The sequence below is a fragment of the Otolemur garnettii genome, unplaced genomic scaffold (genome assembly GCF_000181295.1).
Source record: "Otolemur garnettii isolate 467f Iridium unplaced genomic scaffold, OtoGar3 scaffold00021, whole genome shotgun sequence".
Lineage (NCBI taxonomy): Eukaryota > Metazoa > Chordata > Mammalia > Primates > Galagidae > Otolemur > Otolemur garnettii.
In genome coordinates this window covers 388016-409936 of record NW_003852416.1, presented here as the reverse complement: position 1 = coordinate 409936, position 21921 = coordinate 388016, and the positions used below count along the sequence as shown (strand labels likewise).

General features: G+C 49.5%; 1 protein-coding gene across 1 annotated transcript in view; it reads left to right on the top strand.

Annotated features, from left to right (window-relative positions):
- The window catches only part of BTBD16 (BTB domain containing 16), a 51093-nt gene that overhangs the window by 10494 nt on the left and 18678 nt on the right, over positions 1-21921 (top strand). Inside the window, exons 5-10 of the mRNA XM_023511764.1 lie at positions 1056-1199; positions 4686-4775; positions 5885-5999; positions 9974-10043; positions 11579-11709; positions 18148-18267. Of these exons, the coding sequence (XP_023367532.1) occupies positions 1056-1199; positions 4686-4775; positions 5885-5999; positions 9974-10043; positions 11579-11709; positions 18148-18267 (670 nt within the window). The remainder of the gene's footprint in view (positions 1-1055; positions 1200-4685; positions 4776-5884; positions 6000-9973; positions 10044-11578; positions 11710-18147; positions 18268-21921) is intronic.

Genomic DNA, 21921 nt, shown 5'->3' with positions numbered 1-21921 from the left:
AGCATAATCAGACCACCCAAGGCTATCCAAGACTTGAGATGGAAACCCAGGTCCTGAACCCCGGCACCAGTTGGGGTGAATAATAATAATAATGCTAACAGGAAGAAGAACTAGTACCCAAGGTCACACCGTCAAACTAATGGCAAAGCCAAGAAGTAAGTAGATAGGACTCTCAGCCCTTCAGATCCTGTCTGGCGCTGAAACTTAGGGTTTGGGGAGATTGCTCCCTGCACCACCATCTCTCCGCTCTGCACCGTCACAGGAGCCGAGCCTTCCTTCCCACAACCTCCTGTGCCTCACCCAGCCTGCCACCCTTGTGCTTTCTATCTGCCCGCCTCTGCCATCCACAGGCCAGACTCTCTAAAGTCTGCTATCATGTTCATACTGTCCCCTTATTTCAGACTTTCTGATGAAATATGTGCTCTCTGGTGGTCCCCATTCCCTTGCAGAAAGTGAGGCTTGCGAGGATGCTGCTCTCTGACGGGCTTCGCTGTGCTGCACTTGGCCGTTGTCTTTCACACAGGTGGTATTTAGGCACTGACAGCCCAGTAGTTCTCAATTGAGAACTAGGGAGGGATTTTACTCCACAGAGGACAAGTGGCAATGTCTGGAGACATTTTTTTGTTGTCACAACTGGGCAGAAATGCTGCAGAATGTCAGTGCACAGGACATTCCCCCCCCCCCCAACTCCTGACAGTTACCTGGCCCAAAATATCGATAATGCCCAGGCTGTAACAGACGAAGGCAGGCTGAGGCCCCAGGAGTGTCCCAGCTGCCCCCCTGCTCCACGAGGCCTTTTCCAGTCCCCATGCTGGAGGACAGCTGTGTGCCTGTGAAGTCCTACAGCTTCGATGTTCCTTATAAGACTGCAGTGTCCCCCTCCCAGGTCCCTGAGGCCCACACTTCATCGGTTTGTTCCTGAAAGGCCTGGAAGCTGCTCGCCCACTTGGTCTGCTTAACATCTGTGAGGGAGCAGAGAAGTAAGGGGGAGGAGGTTACTGCGACTTTGGTTCGGGGTCTATTGATGTTCACTTGGTGTCATTTGCTCTCCTCAGATGTGATTCTCGAATGCCTGGGCTTCAAGTGGGAACTCCATCAGCCCCAGCTTTTTCAGTCTGAGACCTTAACCAGGCTTTACCTGGCGGCCCTGACCCGGGACACCATGAGCCCCTTGCAGGAACTGGAGAAGCTTCTGCGAGGTACTTTGTCACTGGCACCTGGAGCCCCAGTGCCCTCTAGCTTAAGAGACCCTCAGCTTGGCACTTAGTTACATATTTTGGGACCATGGTCACTCTGGCAGTTAAAAGTGAGACCCCGTGGTGTGACTTCATCATGTGACTTAGCCTCAGTTTCCTTGGCTGCAAAATAGGGCTTTGGAGACTAGAGGAGGTCGTCGGTGTGGAGTTCTTGAACAAAGCCTGACATAAGTGAGCACTCAGTAAATGTCGGTTATTATCCTAATAATAACCCAGGTCTTGTCTGGCCAACTAAAACATAAAGACTTTACCTACTTCTAAAAGAAGAGAAAATGGTCTGTATTGAGTGCTCAGAGGAGTTTTCTGGCAGGAAGGCACAGTTCTCATATCTGTGCACGTGTGTGCATCTATTTTATCGTTCTGCCTTTCCAACTTCACCTCACTCCAAAAAGAATCTAGGTCATTTCTTTGTCTCTTTTTAAATCCCTACCATCCCCAGTGGTTCTCTAAGCCTTCTCTGGCCACATTGCCAACTTCTTTTTTGGGCAACAGCTTGGCATCCCCTCAGGCTGACTCATGAGCAGGTGTCATGGAAAATTCAAGGCCCCCCACTCCAGCTGGCATGCCAGAGGGGATGGGATCGCATTTCCAGGCTGTGGCAGCAAAGTGTTGTTATTCTAGAGTCAGACAGGCAGCCACAGCCCCCAGGGACTGCTCTTCCCAGGGCTGGAGGGAGAGCCCCGCTGCCTGCGGGAATTGCTGTCCTCAAAGCCTCTGACTCAGCCTTTCCGCGCTGAGTGGGCCGTGGGAGCCAGTGCGGCTTCCCGCAGAACCACAGCTGCCTTGGTGCTCACTCATGGTCTTCTTTGCTCCCCCTGAGCACCTGTCCTGTCATCTTCAGCAGCAGAACTGGGCTCTTGCATCTCCCCTGTGCCCAGGTCAGAAAGCTCCCCAGGTCATCCACAAAGGGCTTTGGTGACCAGACAGTGAGTTCATGGAAAAACAAGAGAATGTGGAAGGGGAAATGGGGTCATTGTTATTGTTATGGTCTTGAACTTGTCTAGAATGGTTTCCCAGAAAGAAAATCGTTGGCCCTGCTAGGACAGCCACTGTGATGCAAGCCCCCCTGCTAGAGTCTGGGCCTGGCCGGGTGACCTCAGGGAAGCTGCAGAGATGAAATCCCAGTGCTCTTGATAGTCACAACTTGCCAAGGTCTCCCTGTAGGCACGATGGACTGATCAGGCCCTGGGACTCGTGTTTCTAGGACTTTCAGTGAGAACAGTCACTTTCCTTTATATGCCTTAAAAGCAGAGCGTACCTTATCGCTACCGGCAGTGCTGCCCTGGAGTTTCTGTCCAAGCCCTGGAGTGGGGGCTCTGCAGAGAGGCATGAGGCTCTCCCCGCTGAGGGTTTTCCTTCCAATGAGAGCTGGGCAGCAGCTGTATTGGAGCAGGGCATGTTTGTCCGCTAGGTTGAAATCCAAGGAGGAAATGGCTCTTACTGAACACAAACCAGCCACCTTGGCTTTGGAGAACCTCAGAAGAGTAAAATCAAATTATTACTTTCCTCCCCCACTTTGGGGCTGTACTTACCCTGGAGGCAGTGTTGAACTTCTGTCTTCCACTTACCCTGGCCTAGCTGATAATATTCTTTCTTTTCTTCAACAAATGCTGAGCGCTTACCTTATGCCAGGCTTTGTGCTAGGAACTTACCATCTAGGGGGACAGAGCAGCAAACCCCAAATGATGAGACAGCACTATCAATAGCACAACACATGGTCCATGTAATGAACTGCCACCCATGTGTGCCTACCACGTGCTGGGCACTCGCGTGTGTTCTATGTGTGCTCCACACCACGGGGTGGATGCGGGGCTTGCACAAGCAGACGGGAGTCCATGTTGTCACACCACAGAGGACAGTGACCCAGAGCCAGAACCATCCCGGCACTTGCCAGGTTCTCCGTGGGTATTTGCCAAACAACATCCTCCACTGAGCCAGGGCAGAGGGTAGCCAGGGAGGCTGAGGGGAAGGGATCTCTGTTCTCTCTCTCTCTCTCTTTTTTTTTTTGCAGTCTTTGTAGTTGGAAAGAATGGTGTGCTTTTTGGCTCTTTCATTTCTTTTCTTTGAGACAGTCTCACCTTATCACCCTGGTAGAGGTATTGTGCTATACTGTCATAGCTCACAGCATCAAGTGATCCTCTTGCCTCAGCATCCCAAGTAGCTGGGACTACAGGCACCCACCATGACACCCCACTATTTTTTAAAGATGGGGTCTTGGTATTGCTCAGTCTGGTCTTGAATCCCTGAGCTCAAGCAATACTCCCTCCTTGGCCACCCATAGTGCTGGGATTACAGGTGTGAGCCACCTGCCCCTCCCTCTTTCATTTCTTTTCATTACCTGGAACCTTCAGCTCCCTGTTGACAGAATCCGTGACTCCAGCAATTCAGCTGATATGCATTGAGCATCAGCATGTGCAAGACTGTGGTGGGTGTGGGGGGCCAGCAGCAGGTGACCCCTCTTGGCTGAGCTGCCTGGGAGACAACAGATCAACAGGGACGTGGTATGATGGCAGCAGGTCTTGGCGAGGTCAGCCTATGAAGAAGAATAAAGCCAGTTATGGAGGGAGGTGGGTGTGGGAGTGCCACCTTACCTATGGGGTCAGGGAAGGCCTCTTGCAGGTGGGGGCATGTTAGCAAGCCCCCAGTGAGGTAGAGTCAGAGGGTGGAAGCCCACACTGTCCTGGGGAGCAAGTCAAGAGGAGGCAGTGTTGGGGTGCTGTGGGCGATGTGGTAGGCAGGGCTTGGCAGCCACGTGGGTCTGAGGGCCGCTGGTGGGGCCTTGGCTACTGTGCCAAGGGTGCGTGGTGCTGCTGAGGAGCAAAGCTATGCTGCAACTCACGTTCTAGAAGATTCTGAGTGGATTGACTTGGCTGGTGATAAATTGAGCTCCCTTCCCTTCCTTCTGGCAGGGGCCCCCAGTTTGGTGATCTGGGTGTCAGAGTGGAGATCAGGGTGGATGTCTCAGTTCCATGTTCATCCTTCAGCAGGTGGGAGCACGGTGACCACCTCGTGCCTGCCCTGCCCCAGGTGTGCCGAGTGCAGAAATGATGGCAGCCCACTCTGCCTTCGCACTGCCTAATGAGAGGAAGGTGGGGGGAGGGAGAGAGACCGAGTGCTAGCAGTAAGTGTGTAGAATGCAGTGTGAGTGCCAATTTCCCAGTTTTGACTATGCACAGTGGCTATGAAAGATCGTTAGGGGAGGCTGGGTAAGCGGTACATGGGAAACTCTCTGTACTATTCTTATAACTGCTTGTGAGTCTTAAACTATTTCAAAACAAATCATTGTTTTACAAATGCATCCACTAAACAAGCAAAATATAGTATGATACATGCCAAGGTCAAGGGCGTGTGGGGAGCAATGGGAGTCTCTCATCACCTCTTCACTCTGGTTATCAAGTGCATATATCCTTCTCTAATTTCCATTACTAGTTCAATCGCCTGAGAAGACCAAAGAAAGAGCCCCAGTAAAAAAGATTATCATTTCCTTGAAGATCAATGACCCGCTGGTCACTAACGCTGGTAATGTAATGCACCTGTCTTCCTAATTCTGAGCAGGCCATAGAACAGATGATCCTCCCAGCTTCAAACACAGACGAGCAATAACAAAACACAACAAATAAGCAGTACAGCTGGTCAGTGCTTGCTTATTAAAAATGCCTGAATGGGGAAAGAAAGAAGGGATAAGAAAGCTGGGGAGACTTGGAGAAATGGAAGCTGCTGAACAGAGGGTGTGAGGCTGCAGAGATGGGAAGGGAATAGTAGGCTTCCCAGGTAGACCCAGAGGCAGAGTAGCTCCCCTCCTGGGGCTTACACCGCCCTGGGCAGCCCTCGGGCCCACCTTGCTCTCAGAGAGCACTTACCTGCCTCTTCCTGCCAAGGACCCTCCCACCCCACCCCCACCCCCGCTGGCTCTGAGCAGCAGAAGCCACCCAGGTGGCTTCCATATTTTCCCAGCCACCCAGAAACAGACTTCTGTGTTAGTGCAACACTCGTGCCATCATGTGATGGCCTGGGTGTAAGAACGGCTAGGTCAGTACATACTCCGCTTAAGCACTGGTTTGGCCATTTGTCCTCAGAGCACACTGTGGTGTCATGGCAGCACCATTTGGGATCACGTCCATTTGGGCCCTAGCCAGGGCAGTTCAGTTCCTGAACTGTCAAATTATTCTGGCTCTTTCCAAAAGTCCTTAACCTTTTTTGAAGTCCTCAGACTCCAAGGAAAATTTGCTGGAAGCTACATGTCATCTCCAGAGGAAAAACTGCCCCCACCTACACACCACCCTCGGCATGAATTTTGGCAGTTACATTTCTGCACAGGCCATGGACCCCAGGCTAGGAGAGAACCCCAAAAGGTCTCATCCCAAAGTGCAGACTGAGCATGGCCTTAAAGGAGGACCCTTAGAGCAGCAGCCCAGGTCTCTTCAGCTTTGCCTCAGCTCCCTTGGGGAGGCTGGGCACCCAGGTCATCAACTGCCTGGGAAGAGTGGTGCCTTTGCTGTAAGGGCACCTCTGCCAGCCTGGTGACAGGAGTGAGGGAGGGAGGGGCAGGGTGTGTGTGTGTGTGTGCACGCGTGTGTCCTGCGTGCAGAGCCCCACACTGACACAGCTCTCGGCTGCTGCCTCCCCAGCCTTTGCGACGGCCCTGAAGAACCTCTACATGAACGAGGTGGAGATAAACGAGGAGGAGGTGCTGGGGGTGCTGGCTTCAGCACACATCCTCCAGTTCAGCAGCCTGTTTCAGAGGTAAGAAAGGGCAGGAGCCAGGCTTGGCCAGGGCCAGCCCTAGGCAAAATCAGAAGGATGCCTCCTGTCCCATGTGATGGAACTTTCCTCTTCCCTTGGCTAATGCACCGCACAGCTTTGAACCTGGAAGAGAAGTGAGCTGCTAATTCACACCCACGTTATAAGCTCATACTTGAAAGCTCTTCCTTTCACTCCACTTGCAGGAATGAAAGGTAATTGGGGGAATGTCTAACACTGGGAGAGGCTTTGGGGGCCTGCAGAGGGCCTCCAGCAGCCCTCCCTCCAGGCCTGCCTATACACGTCACCTCTTATCATTTTTGGCTAAAATGTCTTCCTCCATCGGGTTGTACCCACATGAAGCTGGCCGCTGGAGGACAAGCTGATCTTTCCCATTACTGTCAGGCCTCACTTTTTCTGCTCGTGCAGTGAAAGCCTTGGTTTTTCTTGTAAATCGTAGTTTTATTGTTACTAATGTCACACATGGTCATTGTAGACCTTTTTTTGGAAGAGAGGAAAATGCAAAGACCAAAGTTAAAATTGTCTGTCAATCCTACTGCCGGTTTTCCAGCATAGCCTCCCTCCTGGGCTGTCCCTTAGCAGGGCTTCTTCAGGTTGAGGGTGGACCATGAGGCATTCAAAGTGGGTTGGCATCTAATCCGGAAGCTTTCTCATCCTGACAAGCTTTATACCTGGGCTCCTGGACACCTAGAGAGCTCATGGACACTGAAAGTATGAGGGAAACTTGAGGATTAGAGGTCCCAGTTTGCACTGGACTTTTTTTTGCAGAGTTGAAAGCAACCAAGCACGGAGATGCAAGGTCTGTGCTCAGCCGTGCAGTGAGCTGCTCCTTAGCCTCCATGTACCTCTGTGGTCTCTGCCATAAAGTGCAGCTCATAGTTTTGCCCTACTTCCCAGGCCTTTGCTGAGGATCAGGGAGTGTTGGCACATGGTCAGACACTGTTCTCCCCACTCCTTGAAAGGATTACTGCATATCATCTTCCCTGCAGCACTGGGGTGAGAGGTAGTACTATTACTATGCCCATTTTACAGATGAGAAAACTGAGGCTTTGAAAGGTAACTTTCCCAAGGCCACACAGCTTCTAAGTAGAGAAGTCAGGATCTGAGGGGGACCAAGGGACCCCATAACCTGCACCCCAGCATTGTACTATTCTACTTTGCTCAGGTGAGGGGGTGTGTGGTCACCTGCTCGTTTATGGTCCTGACCCTTCCTTCCATAGCATTTGGTCAGGTACGTTTTGCTTAAGGTCACTCACTTGTCTGTTTGATCACACCTTCATTCACTCACCTGCTCCTTCGAGGACCACTTCTTGGCTTCTCCAGGATGCCAAGGAGACAGTGAGGGACCAGACAGGCAGGTTCCCTGCCCTCTGAAACCTCCTGTCCAGCACTCTCCAAGACACTGGAAATGAGTAAAGGTGGGTGGGGATTCCCACATGGAAAGTGTTGCGCTGTGTATGATTAATTTCTAGTAAAGTCAGTACCTAAGATAAGAAGGCACATTTCTTGGAACCACCCCCCACCCCAGTTTTTGTGTATCCTGTAATATTCCTCCACTCCACTAATGCTTATGCAAGTGTAAATGAACTAAGTGGAAAATCATTAACGGGATTCATTTTTCTAGAATGTTTGTTCCTCCTGCTGGGCTTTTTTAGGGATGTCCTGAAGACAGAGGTTGTGTTTTGTAGCTTTTTCATTTCCTAATTCCTGATGTCATTCCATTTACAGAGGAGACTTTGGGCAGGAGATGTCTGTCTGGCTCGTTTCATCTCCTAAACTGTGGTTCCTCATCTGAGTAACTGAGTGAATGTCCCATCCATCCAGGCCAGGCCAAGAGAGGACATTAGCTCCTCTCTAGAGGGCAGAGACAGGATCTCTCCTGGGACCTCACAGGTTTCATCTCACTTTTTGTAGGGTCCACACATCCAGCTTCAATCCCATAAATGCTTCTTGAGCTGATGCCTCATTGCTGCGGATATCCGAAATGATTTGGGCCGGAGCCTCAACCTGAGGATTGCAGAAACCCTATGAGCTGAGGGATCAGGTGCCCAGACCTGGGCCTGTCTATAGAGGATGTGCATTGGGTCGGGGCTGAGAGCCTTGGAAAGGCACTCCAGCTCATCAGCACAGGCAGAACTCTGTGGCTGGGCAGCTGTGGCAGACAGGAGATAAAGTCATAGGCAGAGTCAGCTGGTGTAGGGTCGCAGAGCCATCTAAGAAGCTGGGTCTTGACCCTGAAGGTGGTGCGGTGGGAAGTCTGGATTTTCCTGAGGTTCCCCACACCCCTTCCATCGCGTGTATCACCCGTGAGCAGCCAGCACAGCCTTGTGAGGTGTGATTACTACTGAGCCACAGCCTCCTTACCCGAGCATGTCAGAGCAGCTGCTTCCCGGTGCTGTTGGGGAAGACCTCCCTACCATGTGCTGGAAGGGAAGCCTCTCTCTTCCTTCATGGCCACCTCTGTCCACCACTGCATGACCTCAGGCCCAGATGGGAGGCCCCCTCTTACTTTCAGAATGCTCCCCACGGCTTTTCCAGGAACAAACTGAGAACGGCAGGCTTCCTCTCTCCTCCCCCGCCTAGCTCTGAATGCCCGCACAGAAAGGGTTTTGGAGATAATGAGCCAGACTATGAGTTCACTGATGAGCAAACTGAGGCCTGCCTGAAGCTGATGAGACCTGTCTGAGATGCTACAGATAATTGCAAAGGGACCAGAAATGGCAGGCAGAGGCCAAGGTGGGCCATACCCACAGGGCTGGGAGGGCTGCCAGCGAGGAGCTGATGGTACAGGTGACGGGGTGGCAGCAGGAGCCTCCGAGAGTGTGTGCTCCCAGTCAGTGGGACATTGCCTAGGTGGCTGCTGAGGTCGGAGTCACATATAGCTGAGGCCGTCCACCTTCAGAGGATGAAGGATGTACATGAGGGCTCCTCTGGGTGCTGGGCCTTTGACTCTCACAACGATGTCTGCACTGGTGCTTGGGATGGAGTCACAGCTGGTATTGTGGCTGTCACATGTGTGCATACACATATGTGTACAGATAGGCTGTCACATGCACCAGCACGTGTATGCACACACATATGCCCATACACACAAACACGCATAAGCACGGAACATCTCCCCGGTGGTCACGGGGCTCCTTCAGTCTCACAGGGACATTTCCTCACCTTTGTATGGGCTGAACTTCCTCTGGGCAGCTGCCTGGTCCCTCAGATTTTTTTGGAAGTGGAAACCCACTCTTCTGGAGCCCAGAGACCTGGGTGGCCCTGGGCTTGCCCTGCATCCTCTGGTGTGTCCTGGTGATGCTGGTCCAGCTCAGGCAGTGGGATGACAGCCAGGAAGGGGGGCACAGGAGGAGATGCCAGCTTCTGGGAACCTCATTTCTGCACCCCTCATCCAGACCCAGCTGGCGCTGCCTGTGAGTTTCAACAGATAAAAGCAAGGAATGCTGTACCCAGCCTTCTCTCAGCCCCTCATACCGGGGGCTTTACCCTCTCCGGCAGTAAGGCCATGAACTCAGGAGGAGAGGGACTTTGTCCACGGTGAGATTTCCAGAACCACCAACAGAGGTGGCACAGAGCAGGCACTTGAGGTGGGTTTGCACTGGTAAGGCTGCTTTCTGGCAGTCTGTAGTCTTACAGGTAGGGGAAGGGCAAGCCGCTTTGGCCACACTTGAATCTCTAGCACCTTGAACCCTCCTGCTCCTTGCTGTTAAGGCTGCTCTGTCTCCTCCTGAAGGATTTGATCTCTGGCTTCATCTCCCTCAGCCCAGAGCTCTTCCTAACCATGGAGGCCCAGGCCATGTTGGTCTTGTCCTCTGGCTGTATGTCCACACCCCCCAAGGCAGGGATCTCTTCCCCGTGAGAGGCTTCTGCTGCCTTCCCGGAGTTGAAGGGGAAACTACGGGGCTCCTCTCATCTCCAGATGCACCCCAGTAACTGCATCTCATTCCCTACAGGTGTGTGTCTGTGATGACAGATGTCCTCTCACCCAGCACCATCAAGAACTTCTACATGGCAGGCTGCAAGGTGAGGAGAGGCTGGGCAGGGTATGTGGTGCCTGAGGGGCCTTCAAGAGCACCCCAGATGCTCGGATTTCATCCACCAGACCCAGCTACAAAACATATATTTGGGCATGGCGCCTATAGCACAGTGGTTACAGCACTGACCACATACACTGAGGGTGGCGGGTTCAAACCCAGCCCGGGCCACCTAAGCAACAATTACAACTTCAATAAAAAACAGCCAGGCATTGCAGCGGGCACCTGTGGTCCCAGCTACTTGGGAGCTGAGGCAAGAGAATTGCTTAAGCCCAAGAGTTTGAGGTTGCTATGAGCTGTGACGCCACAGCACTCTAATGAGAGTGACATAGTGAAACTCTGTCTCTCACACGCGCGCACACACACACACACACAATATATATATATATATACATATATATATATAGAAGACACCAACTGAAGAGTAGCAATATTTTATTTTGCCAAGTGAACACATTAATTTTTTTAATAACATCATTTTCTTTTTAAAAGGATATTTTAACAACAAAAATGTACAAAGGTCTTAATTTTAGGGGACAAAAGCAGCACAGCCTTTCTTACTATGACTACAGATGACCTTCCAGGACATTCTTGCCAGAGTTGTAAGACCTTGACCCACCGGGGTCTGGTCAGGTGCCAGAGTTGCGATTAAATGAAACAATCCAGTTGTCATTTTATCAAAAGGGAAAACTGAGAGCCAAGAAGGGCAGCAGCCTGCCTGGGGGACCCGCTTCTGAGGGGCAGGACTGGGTCAAACCTTAGGCCTCCTGGTCCTGGCTCTTTCCATGTGGCCACAGTGACCTGGAGGGACACTCACACCGTGAACAGAGTCCTCAAGTTGGGTTCTTGTTCAATCAGCATGTCACAGTGCTCCTGTCATCACAGCCTCCCCGTCACCCCATGGTAACCTGAGAGCCACTCTCTGTAGCATCTACATACCAGTTGGCATTTCTTGGCAAATTTTGGGCCCCAGGACCCGAGGCTCTGAGGACATTGGAGGTGCACTGAGACCCTCTCCAGGTCCCTGGCTGGGACCCAGGAAACCTTTTCCACCTCCCCTGCCCTTTTATTCTTGCTTTTTGGCTCTGTGCCCTCAAAACCTCAGGACTCCTTGTGAGGTACGCCCCGTGGGCACTTCTGTGATCGGTTACTGACATTAGCCAATGTGCAAGGCCTGTGGTCAGGCTGCCTGGGTTCACATCCAACTCTGCCACTGATTCGCTGTGAACACTCAGGCAAGAACAGAAACTTGGTACCTCAGTTTCCCCATCGGCAAAATAGGGATGGTAGTGACCTGATCTCATAGGGTTGCAATGACTTAAATCAACCAATGGCAGCACCTTGAGCAGCACAAACACTCAGAAAACAGTGTCTGCTGTAATTGGTGTATTTTGTAGAAAAGGTTTGAGCCGGTCTGCGGGGTGACACTGCCTCTCAGAGCACACGTGCAGCATCGTGGCCGGCCAGCAGAGGGTGCCACGAGTTCAGGACTCCTTCCTCAACTGGCTTTTCTTGCCTTCTCAGTACAAGGAAGAACAGCTCACCATCGCCTGTCAGAAGTGGCTGGAGATGAACTTGGTCCCTCTGGTGGGGAAGCAGATCCACCTCCGGAAAATCCCACAGGACCTGCTCCACAAAGTGCTGAAGTCCCCTAGGTCAGAGTTGGTGCCAGGGGCACTGCCCCAGGGAGGGAATGGGGGCCCACGCGGGGCGGGAGGTGCTCCGGGGGCTGCACCCACACCCCTGCTGGATGTGCCTGGTCCTCTGCCATTCTAGACTTCCTGTCCCCTGGACAGCCGTGTCCTGGCTGTCCAGAGCAATGTGCTTGGATTGGACTCCTCTCACATCTCTTCTTCTGGGTAGGGACAGAGGCATTCCAGATGCTCACTATCTCATCAGTCACCTGAGTGCAAAAAATAAAAGGTACTACTGCATAAGAAATGTTTAGAAAACACCTTTTACCAGTTTATACGTCCAGCCTCAACTCCTCTGCTGAATAACTAGACCCAGATGTTTGCCTGCCTGCTCAACCTTTCTGACCAGCTCTTGGTGACCCCTGACCTTTCCTGCCCTCCACCACTCCCCCAGTGTTCCTCAACCACCTGACCAGCTGCATAGATGAGAACCTTGACAGTCCTTTTGGACACTCTGACTCTGAAGTCCGTTCTACCTCCAGGTCGAGCCCAGCTCCATAGGCCTCTTTCCATGAGCATTAGCCAAACTTTCGTAGTCTCACGTGGACCCCCGTGGGGATCTCTCCTGGGGACCTCCATGCGGATCTCTACCTCTGTCTTGCTTCTGCTCTGGACCCTCCTCCAATCACACCTCTAGCCGGGGGCTTTGCCTCTGTTATCTAGCTCTATCTCACATATCCTGTGGCAGCCACAGGGCCCTTCCTGAGACGTCCTTCTAAGCCCTGGCCCCCACAGGGCCTCTGTTCAAACTGACCCTCTTGCCCAATGCCTGTCCCCTGCCAGGATCCTTCCCATCACTCCAGTAATTCATGGAACCATTCCTCAATGCTTGGCGTTTTAAGTCATTTCTGATGTCTTACCAATATAAATATCACCTTGACAAACATCTGTCCATTTATCTTTACCTTCATCTCAGATTATTCCCCCACATTAAATTCCTAGATGTGAAATCACTAAGCAGAAGATGTTTGGGTTTGTTTTTCTCAGTCTTTTAAAAAGTATTTTATCAGAAAATGAGCTCAAACTTGAAGAAAAATGGCAAGAATAGTACAAAGAATATCTACATGCCTTGTACTCTGAATCAGCCTCTTCAATTTCTGCCGTGTTTCTAATTTGCATTTAATTTACATATACACCCCCCCTTGAATTATATGGGGGGGTAAGTTGTAGCTGTATATATATGATGCTTCTTTACTACATATGCTTCAGTCTTTATTTCCTAAGAAAAAGAACTTTTACTATAACCACAAGGCAAGGCAATTATCAACTTCAGGAAATTTAGCATCGGCGTAATACTTGAACATCATTGATCCAATCCTGTCCCATATAGCATGTCGTTGCCCCCTGTGTAAGAGGCTGTTTAGTGTCACATATTGCCTTTAGTTGTTATGTCTCTTCAGAACCCTTTAAACCTCTCTTGGTACCCCATGGCCAAGTTACCCAAGTTTTAGTTACACTGAGTGGATTTCAAAAGGTGAAAACTCAATTCTACTAAAAATCTGAGTAGTATATTAGAAAATCTGTGTTTATTCGTGTGTATGTGATGGAAAGCATTCTGATTTTAGAAATTAGATCTGCAAAGATTTATTCTACTGCTGGTTTGAATCTGCTAAGTAGCACGCAGTGCCTTATGGAGACATGAGGTTGGCAGAGCAGAGGTTTAGTGCTGAGGGAGACCCCCGAGCCCCCGTCCAGGATGTGGGGTGCATCCAGAGTCATTCCACTGTGTTCCTCTCTGCTCTTCCCTACTCAGGAGCTCCTTTTGCCTCCAACAGAGTAAAGGTTGTGCAATCACAGAAGAAAAGATAAACATGGCATCTCTGGACTTTTCGTAACACTGTCCCTCCCTTGGAAAGGCTGAGCTGTCCCACACTGGTCGCTTTTAACCAAGAAAGGAGAAAAAAGTGTCTGACCACAAGCAGAACGTTAGTGGTGGGATAAGCCTGACAAAACGTATGCAGGGCAGGAAAAGAGGTCAAGAACATTACGTGTCGGGTGTCTAGACTCACCAGCTGGGCAGACATGACTGATGTGGAAAATGGGTCCTGCTCCTCCGGCCCCTCCCCAGGAGCTGTCTGCCCAGATAGTCTAGAGCTATCCCTGCTTGAGAGGGAAGAGCCCTGTGTGGCTGCAGACATGTCATTGCCCACATGCCCTTGTTGATGGCTCGCCCAACTCGGGTTTGCACCATCTAAGGTTGATCTCTCCAGTGGCTGCGTGCTTTAAAGCTTGAGAGAGGTGGGAGTCAGTGGGAACGGGGGAGCTTGTTAGAAGTTTAACCAGGCCTTTCTGTCCCCACAACCACATGCTGTAGGTTCACTTATTGTCTCTGAGATGAAAGGGCTAATGAAAGCCCACGTCTTGCTGCCTGTGCTGCACCCCTCCTTATTGTTGTGGAGGTCAAGGCTTCCAGCAACACAGCAAGATGGATGCATGGAAATGCCAAACTCCAATCTTGGGGGTGGGGCATCCCTTGGCCCCTCCCAACCACCCTTCCAGCCACCAGCTGTGGCCAGTCCCTCAGTTTGTGGTCACAGGTGTTTGAACAGCAGCCATTCCTTAGCAGATTCTTCCACTTCCAGGCCATTCAGCTATCATCATCTGAAGTCTTTTACCTCATCTTCCTCTGTTTTTTTTTTTTTTCCATTTTGTAAATAACCTGGGGTAAAATACACACAGCTGTCCTGACCTCCTGGGCCTCTGGTTTTAAGTTATTTGCCTGGGCCTTTGATTTTCAGTTAATTTTCTTCTAAGAGGTCACAGCTAGGTTACCCTGTTCTGCTGACTCTAATGTCAAGAAACCTTCATTCCAAGTTCAGCTTTCCTGGAAGCCAAGCTCCTTGTGGACTTGTGAGGATGGACCCCTCAGAGGGCTGCCTGGCTCCCGTCTACACAGAAGGCTACTTGGCAACAGGGCACTGTACTCCCGTGTCTCCAATTCTCCCTGTCTTCCCGTCTGTGATTGAAGGCATCTCTGGGTCTCAGGAATCCCTAAGAAGAGCTACCTGGGTCCAACTGTCATGCCTGTCCTACATGGCTAGTCATCCAGTGTGGGCATCCACCCCAAGCATCCATCTCAAAGGCAATAGCTCCAGAGGCTTCTCTAGTAATAGTAACAGCACCTACCAATTACTAACACAAGTGGTATACTGCCCGTGCTGAGTGGGCTATCCAATGAACTCCCATAGCAACCCAGTGAAGTGAGTGCTGCTACCATTTGCCAATGGAGGTTGCCGGATTAGTCTAAGGTCCTCCCACGCAACATTCAAACATGGCCTGAGACCCCCATGGTCATGAGCAGCCCACTAATGTGCTCTGCATGAGGCCTTCTTTTTCTTTATTGATGAGAGCAATATTGAAGAGCAATATGGATACTGATATTATACTCTAAAACAAATTGTGAAAGTAGAATAACACAAAATACAACTGTATTCATCTCTCCAAATGAACAAATAGTAACATTTTCTCTTGAATTAAGAAATCAGACATTGCCAATCAAGCAGAAATCACCGAAGTTCCTCTCTCCCCATCTTGTCCCCTTCCTCACTTTCTGCCTCCCTCCTTCCTAAAGATAATCGGAGCACTGTGAGGAACCTGCGTGGGCCCAATCCATGCGATCATTCTCTTACTACGTATGTCTGCATCCTTAAATAATGCTTAATATCGCTTTGCAAACATTTAAACTTCACATAAATGTTCTCAGAGTTCGTAACATTCTGCGGCTTACTCACCAACATCCTGAGCTGTGTTCTCCATGTTGATATTTACATATCTAATTAGCATTACATTTGAATTTTTGTGCAGGTTTCTGGGTATGGAATGAATACATAGCAGTCTTGTTTCGTTCCCCTCCTAATGGCCTTTTGTTTTATTTTGTTTTGTTCACTATGGCAAATGATGCTGCAGTGGGCATCCTTGTTCACTGAGGCACCGTTTTCTCTATCATCCATATGCCATAGAAACTAACATGATCCCAGGTTGTAGGGATTGGGACGTGGACATCTTAGAGGCCATTATTCTATATTCTATTCTATTCCTATATTCTAAAGGAAGCTTTTATTTATATATAATTTTCTCAATAAAAAATAGAGGACAGTGTCCTATGAAAAAATTATGTTCTCCTAAAGAATGAGTGCCTGTTTTATTCCAACTGCCGCAGTGACCACCAGTGAACACAGAGTCTACAGCCTGGGTGTTCACCCACGTTGGAGGAGGTTTGGAGTTGCTGGGAGCTCTGTCTTCATTGAGGCCATCAGAGCTCTTAAGTAAATGGAACTGTCTTTGGCATGGTCACTTGTTGCAGGAACTAATCGTTTAGGTATTGACCTTGTCCTACAGGCAGAAGGCTTTACTTCGATATTTATCCTTCAAGAATAAAACCAGGATCCTGATTCATAGATGACTTCCCCACATTGCTGTTCACCCCTCTGGAGTAAGATCCCAGAGGATGTTCTGGGCTGCAGGACTTCAAGTGTGGCATCTGCACTGGAAGCCATGTTGCTTCCCAGCCCAGCTGACAAAGCTCTTTGTGGGGGCATTATGTCAAGGGCTCTGTGAAAAGTCTCCCCTTCCTGCCAACTGTCATTGCCCAGACAGTGACAAACTTGGTCCTGTCTGGCCAGAGTCAAAGCCCATGCATTTGTAGGAGGCCTGAAAACCAAATCAGAGGAAAGAGACGGTGCTACTCTGTCCAGAAATAGCGTGAGAGGTGGGTGACATTTCCGCTGCCCTTCAGAGTCACAGTTTGGCTTGGATTCCACCCACCACAACCACACAAAGTGGTGAACGACAAGGCTGTGATGTATTTTAAAGCCAAGGTGCTATGTGCACGGTCAGGAACCAAAAGTATCAACGGGTTTGAGAAATGTTAAAGTGGCTTCATAGGTAACCATCAGAGACTGTCAGAGAAGATGTTTGGGAAACATCCGTGCTGTGTGGAGCTGACGTTTCCTGGCAACTGGCGCTCCTTGGCACCTCTGTTTCCTGAGGGGGGCCTCACAATGCTGATGGCCCGGTGTAGGCTCAGGAGCCAGGACTCCCGTAAATAAGGGCTCCCATTCTCTGAGCACGGGAGCACATGCCTGGCACTGTGCAAAGCACTTTGTATCTATGTGGTCAACAGAATAATGGCCCCAAAGATGTCCACGTCCCAATCCCCACAAGCTGGGATCATGTTAGTTTCTACGGCAAAGGGGAAGTAAAGTTGCAGATGAAACTAAGGTTGATAATCAGATGACTTTAAAACAAGGAGATTGCCCTGAATAATCCGGGTGAGCACAATGGTCCTTTAAAGGGTCCTTTACATGTAAAGAGGGAAAAAAGGAGAGTCAGAACCTCAGAGATTTGAAGATGCTGCTCTGCGAATCCTCAATTGAGGAAGAGGCCACAAGCCGAGGCATACAGGTGGCTTCTAGGTGCTGGGAAAAGCAAGGCAATGATGCTCCCTAGAGGCCCCGGGAGGAACACAGCACTGCTGACACCCCGATCTTAGCTCATTTTCTACTTCTGATCTCCAGAACTAGGAGATAATAAATTCGTGTTGTATTAGGCCACTTGGTGATAATTTGTTATAGCAGCTGTAGGAAACCCATGCAGTGTGCCACCTCATCCATTCTTCCCCACTGTCCTCTAAGCACTGCTATGGTCACTCTTCACAGTGGAGGAAACTGTACCTGTGAGCAGCTAGGCAGCTTGCTGGGGCTTCCACCACCAGTCTGGGGGCAGAGCTGAGATCCTAGCCTGCCCAGTGCCCGGGTCTGAGCCCAGAACAGTGTGACCTGAATAAGTTGTCAGGGCTTCGCCCCCTTAACTCAAGGCCAGGACTGGGGCAAGGTGAATGGAAAACTCACCCGGGGTATCCAATTTAAGGGGCACCCACGAAACTCAATCATCAAGGTAAACTATATTTTAGTGCAATATTTTAAAATCAAAATCAGTGCAAAAACCTATGATGAACAGAATATTACAATTTTAAATAAACACAGGGCTAGTCTCAGTTTCTACATCAATAAAAGTAAGGACTATATCCCAACTTTGCAGAATTATTGTGTGGAATTAAATAAAAGTATCTACGGAAAACATCTTTGGAACACCTAGCACCTAGTAAGAGCTCTTTTTTATTTTCTTTTTTTATTTGGCAGAGGGACAGTAGATGGGTGAAAACACAAGCCCCAGTGTCAGGCTGCTAAGATTCAAATTCCAACTTAGTATTTCAGCAGTTGAGTGAGCTGGACCAGGTCATCTGCCTTCTCTTTGGAGGGGAAACCTGCAGTCTCCGAGGCAGTTTTGCCTCATTTCTAGACTCACTTTAACTCCCATTTTCTTACAAGCAGCATGTTTTTTGTTTTTTGTTTTTTTGCGATTTCCTAACATTTCTTCTCAATCTTTTATTTTGGCCAGGTTGTTTACCTTTAGTGAATTTCATCTCCTGAAGACAATACTCTTGTGGGTCTTCCTGCAACTAAACAACAAAATTCATGCAATTCCGATTTATGAGACCGTGCTGACATTTTTTAACAGGTAACATAACTTAGTGTTGATTGATGAAATGTACATGAATGTACATGCACTGGGGGTTTTTTTGTTTGTGTGTTTGTTTATTTGTTTGTTTTTGCTCGTAATATCATGGGAGAAAGACACCAAGGATGTAATTTTTCATAGCATCATCCAGAGTGCAGCTTTCTTTATGTGGCCTAAGATTATGGGATATCTTTGAACCACTAAATTACCTGGAAAAGTAAATAACATGCAGGTGTTGTAGGACTATAATTACATGCTTCTGGGAACTTCCTGTGTGACCAGTAACAGACATGATGCAAAAGGTACCCCCCCTTTTTTTTTTCAGAAAATGACTATACTGTATTGACCTTAAAAACTTCATTTCTCAATGTTCTTACATCAGACCAGCTCACTCTTGTTTGTATTTCACCAGATAACATAAAATCCTGCATTTTTCTGGGCAAATGAAAAAGCATTTGAATGAACAAAGGTTTCACAGCATTGATCCCATTTATTATAACTCTTGAAACTTATAAATAACTAAAAGAAAAATAATAATTACAGTAATAACAGTGGGCACCATTTAAACAAGCTTTACTAAGTGCGGTATCTCTCTGTCATCTTATTTAATCTGCTTGATACTAAGTGGCTGGTTTTGTTATTCCCATTTACAGATGAGGAAGCTAAGGTAGAGATGAAATACCTTGTCAGAGATTGTACAAGGAGTAAGGAATGCAGCCTGACCTGAACCCAGATCGGCTACAGCCCAAAGCACTTTGCTGCCCCCTCCTGGTAGGGCAGATAGGATTCCGCTCTGGGACCCTTGCAGCTTGGTGCAGCAGCCATTTGTGGGGTATAGGGTTTAGAAAGATCCTGAGGCTCCCTTGAGATTCACTATTCTTATTGTTGACCAAGGACCTCTAAGATTGCCTTGCTGGGCACCTTGTTCCTCCTCTCTGTGTCTTTGCCCACACGTGTTTTCTTTGTGTTTGGTGAACAGTGTCCCATTAGCAAAGCCTGCCGTGGTCTCCTGGCAGCATGGGGAGGGGAGCAGGCTGGGAGAGGGTAGAAAGGTAGTCACTGGGGTCCTTTTCTGTCCCCTTAGCTTCTGTTACAATATCGTGAAAGACGTTCACATCCCCCGAGCTGGCTGTGGCGTGTGATGACCTGTAGCCAAAGACAGCCCCAGGTGTCCTCAGAGGACCGCTGGGGACTGGAAGTGACAGGGAGCATTCCGTTCATTGTCAGGTTTAGGTTCCTGTTCCCCACCTCAGCAGGAGTGGGGCTCCCAAGTGGGATAAGACATCCCCATGGAGGTAAAGACGTGCCATTTCTTCTGCACCTGTGAGGTTAGCAGATAAGCAGGTCCTCACGTATTCATCAGCAAACTGACTGAGCCAAGTTTCATCTGCGTTTTGAAGCATTTACTCCATTCCTGGAACATCTGTGTGCTGTGTTAACTAAGGAGCCCGTTTTATTCTGAATCGTTATTTGAGGAAAGTAGTATTCAGTGCCAGAATTATGTGCACTTTGCTCAGTTTCTATATAATTTGCTTTGAACCCAAGTGTTTTACCCCCACCTCCCTCTTTGAATAGCCCAGGAGACACTTTTTCCAGTGAGTCATGCCTGCCAGGAGAAACTGCTGTTTGGCGCCGGGTCAGCTCCTGTACTGGAAACGGCTTAGCCCTGGGAGATAGGAAAAGAGCTAGAACGTGGTGACTCACTGGAGCTGTGTTTTCAGGGTAGAAGGAACAAGCGGGAAGGAGGGAGTTAAGGCTCGTGGTTCCCGTGGCCTTCAGCAGCGCTCTGGGCTGGACTCCAAGGCTCTGCCCCAGAGGGTCAGGCCCATGGGCGCTCCTCATCACCATAGCTTTTCCATTCACACTGAGATTTTGACCCCCAAGCCTCACATCTCCAGGCAGTATTTTCCGAGGACCCTTGATTCTACACAATCTTTTTTTTTTTTTTTTTTTTGCGGTTTTTGGCTGGGGCTGGGTTTGAACCTGCCACCTCCAGCATATGGGGCTGGCGCCTTACCCTTTTGAGCCACGGCACTGCTCTATCCTGCCCAATCTTCATCTGAAACCATTTGCTTGTTTCCAAGTCCTGTCACTGCTGCACCCTAAGCAATAAAAAAGGGCCCGAGTCCCCTCACTGCAGTGCAGGGCTGGCTCCAGACAGCCAGTGCCTGCTGTGTCCCTCCACTCCTTCTCCCTCTGCCCACTCCCCTTCTCCAGCAAGCCTTGGGTCTGCAAAGCTTGCAAGAAAAGATGGGAAAGTGTGGAGCTTGGGATGCTTTCGCCTGCAGCATCCAGACCCACTCTGCCCTTGGCCTCCCCACTCAGAGGGCTGTGTGGTCCGTTTTTAGAACTGTGGCTGGTTCTCCCGGAGAAAGAACCTGCTCACTCTTCCCCCTTTTCAACAGCCTCCACCTCCCAAAGGTGTCTGCAGAGCCCCAGGATCCTGCCAACAGCCCGGCCCGCTCTGCGCCTCTTTCACTTGGACCATGATGGAGAGCCCCTGAACAGAGCCTCTCTGCCTGGCCCCTGTGAGCGCCTTGGCTCCAGGCCCTGCCTCCCTAGGTTGATCATAAGCACGTTAAAGAAAGTTCACGATCCCTTATCTCACTCCCACTTGGTTGACACCCCGCTGCACGTATACTAGCCTATTGAATCTCATGCTTCCTTCAAACATTTCTAGGTAGCTTAGCCCCCCTCAAAGAACAGCATGACTGTGGCCCCTTGAACCAGTAGGGATCACGGACAAATTTCCATTTTTATTGGTGGGTAGAGCCTTTTGGGTGCACTGGACTGAGAAGGATCCTAAGCTCTTCTCTAGACTCAGAGGAATGTGGTGGTAGGTAGTGGTGTCTACCCTGAACCTGAGAGCAAGGATTAGTGGCAGCTGTGTCCAGTGTGTACCACCCCCTCCTGAGGACCACTGGGGCTGACCAGCAGCAATGTGGGACCTTGTAGCTGCTGGCCTGGCTGGTTGGTACCTGGAAGGCTCCAGCTCTCACAAGATCTGCTTCCTGGGGTGATGGGGGAGCCTGCATGAAGTCACTGTCATCGGGTCATCAAGGGAGTTGAGCTACAATGTTTAGTGAGTAAAGGGAATGGCTAATCAAGGGAGTTTCAGAGGCTGCTGGCAGGAATGTTCCAGAAGCATTTAAAGGTAGGAGAGACAAGCTGGCCTCCAGGGAGGCAGTAAACAGTGTCAGGAATGAGATGGGAGGAAGTTGACTATGTGGCCCAATTAATTACAGTTGCAAATGTTGATGAAACAATTTAAATGACAGAATGATCTATGAAGTACCTTCCTGGAAGGGGGACAGTTTTTTCCAGTTAAGATTTCCCTAACTAGTTTTCTATCAGTGCTTACTAGATCTGCTACGCTTCTCCCAGTCCGCTGGTGATTTTGACGCACAATTCAACCCATTTTTGCAATGTTTTCATCAGTTCTGCTTTTTCTTTTTCTTTAATTTCAGGCTAATGTGAGGATACAAGCAACCGGGTCACAATATTTCTTGTTAAGTAGTTAATGGACTCTAGCCCCCTTGTAGTTGTGTTCCACACCCACCAGATATGCCATATACCCTTGCTTTATATATGTCATATACCCATTATACATATACCCATTATGTTGTGTTCCACACCCAACAGATATGCCATATA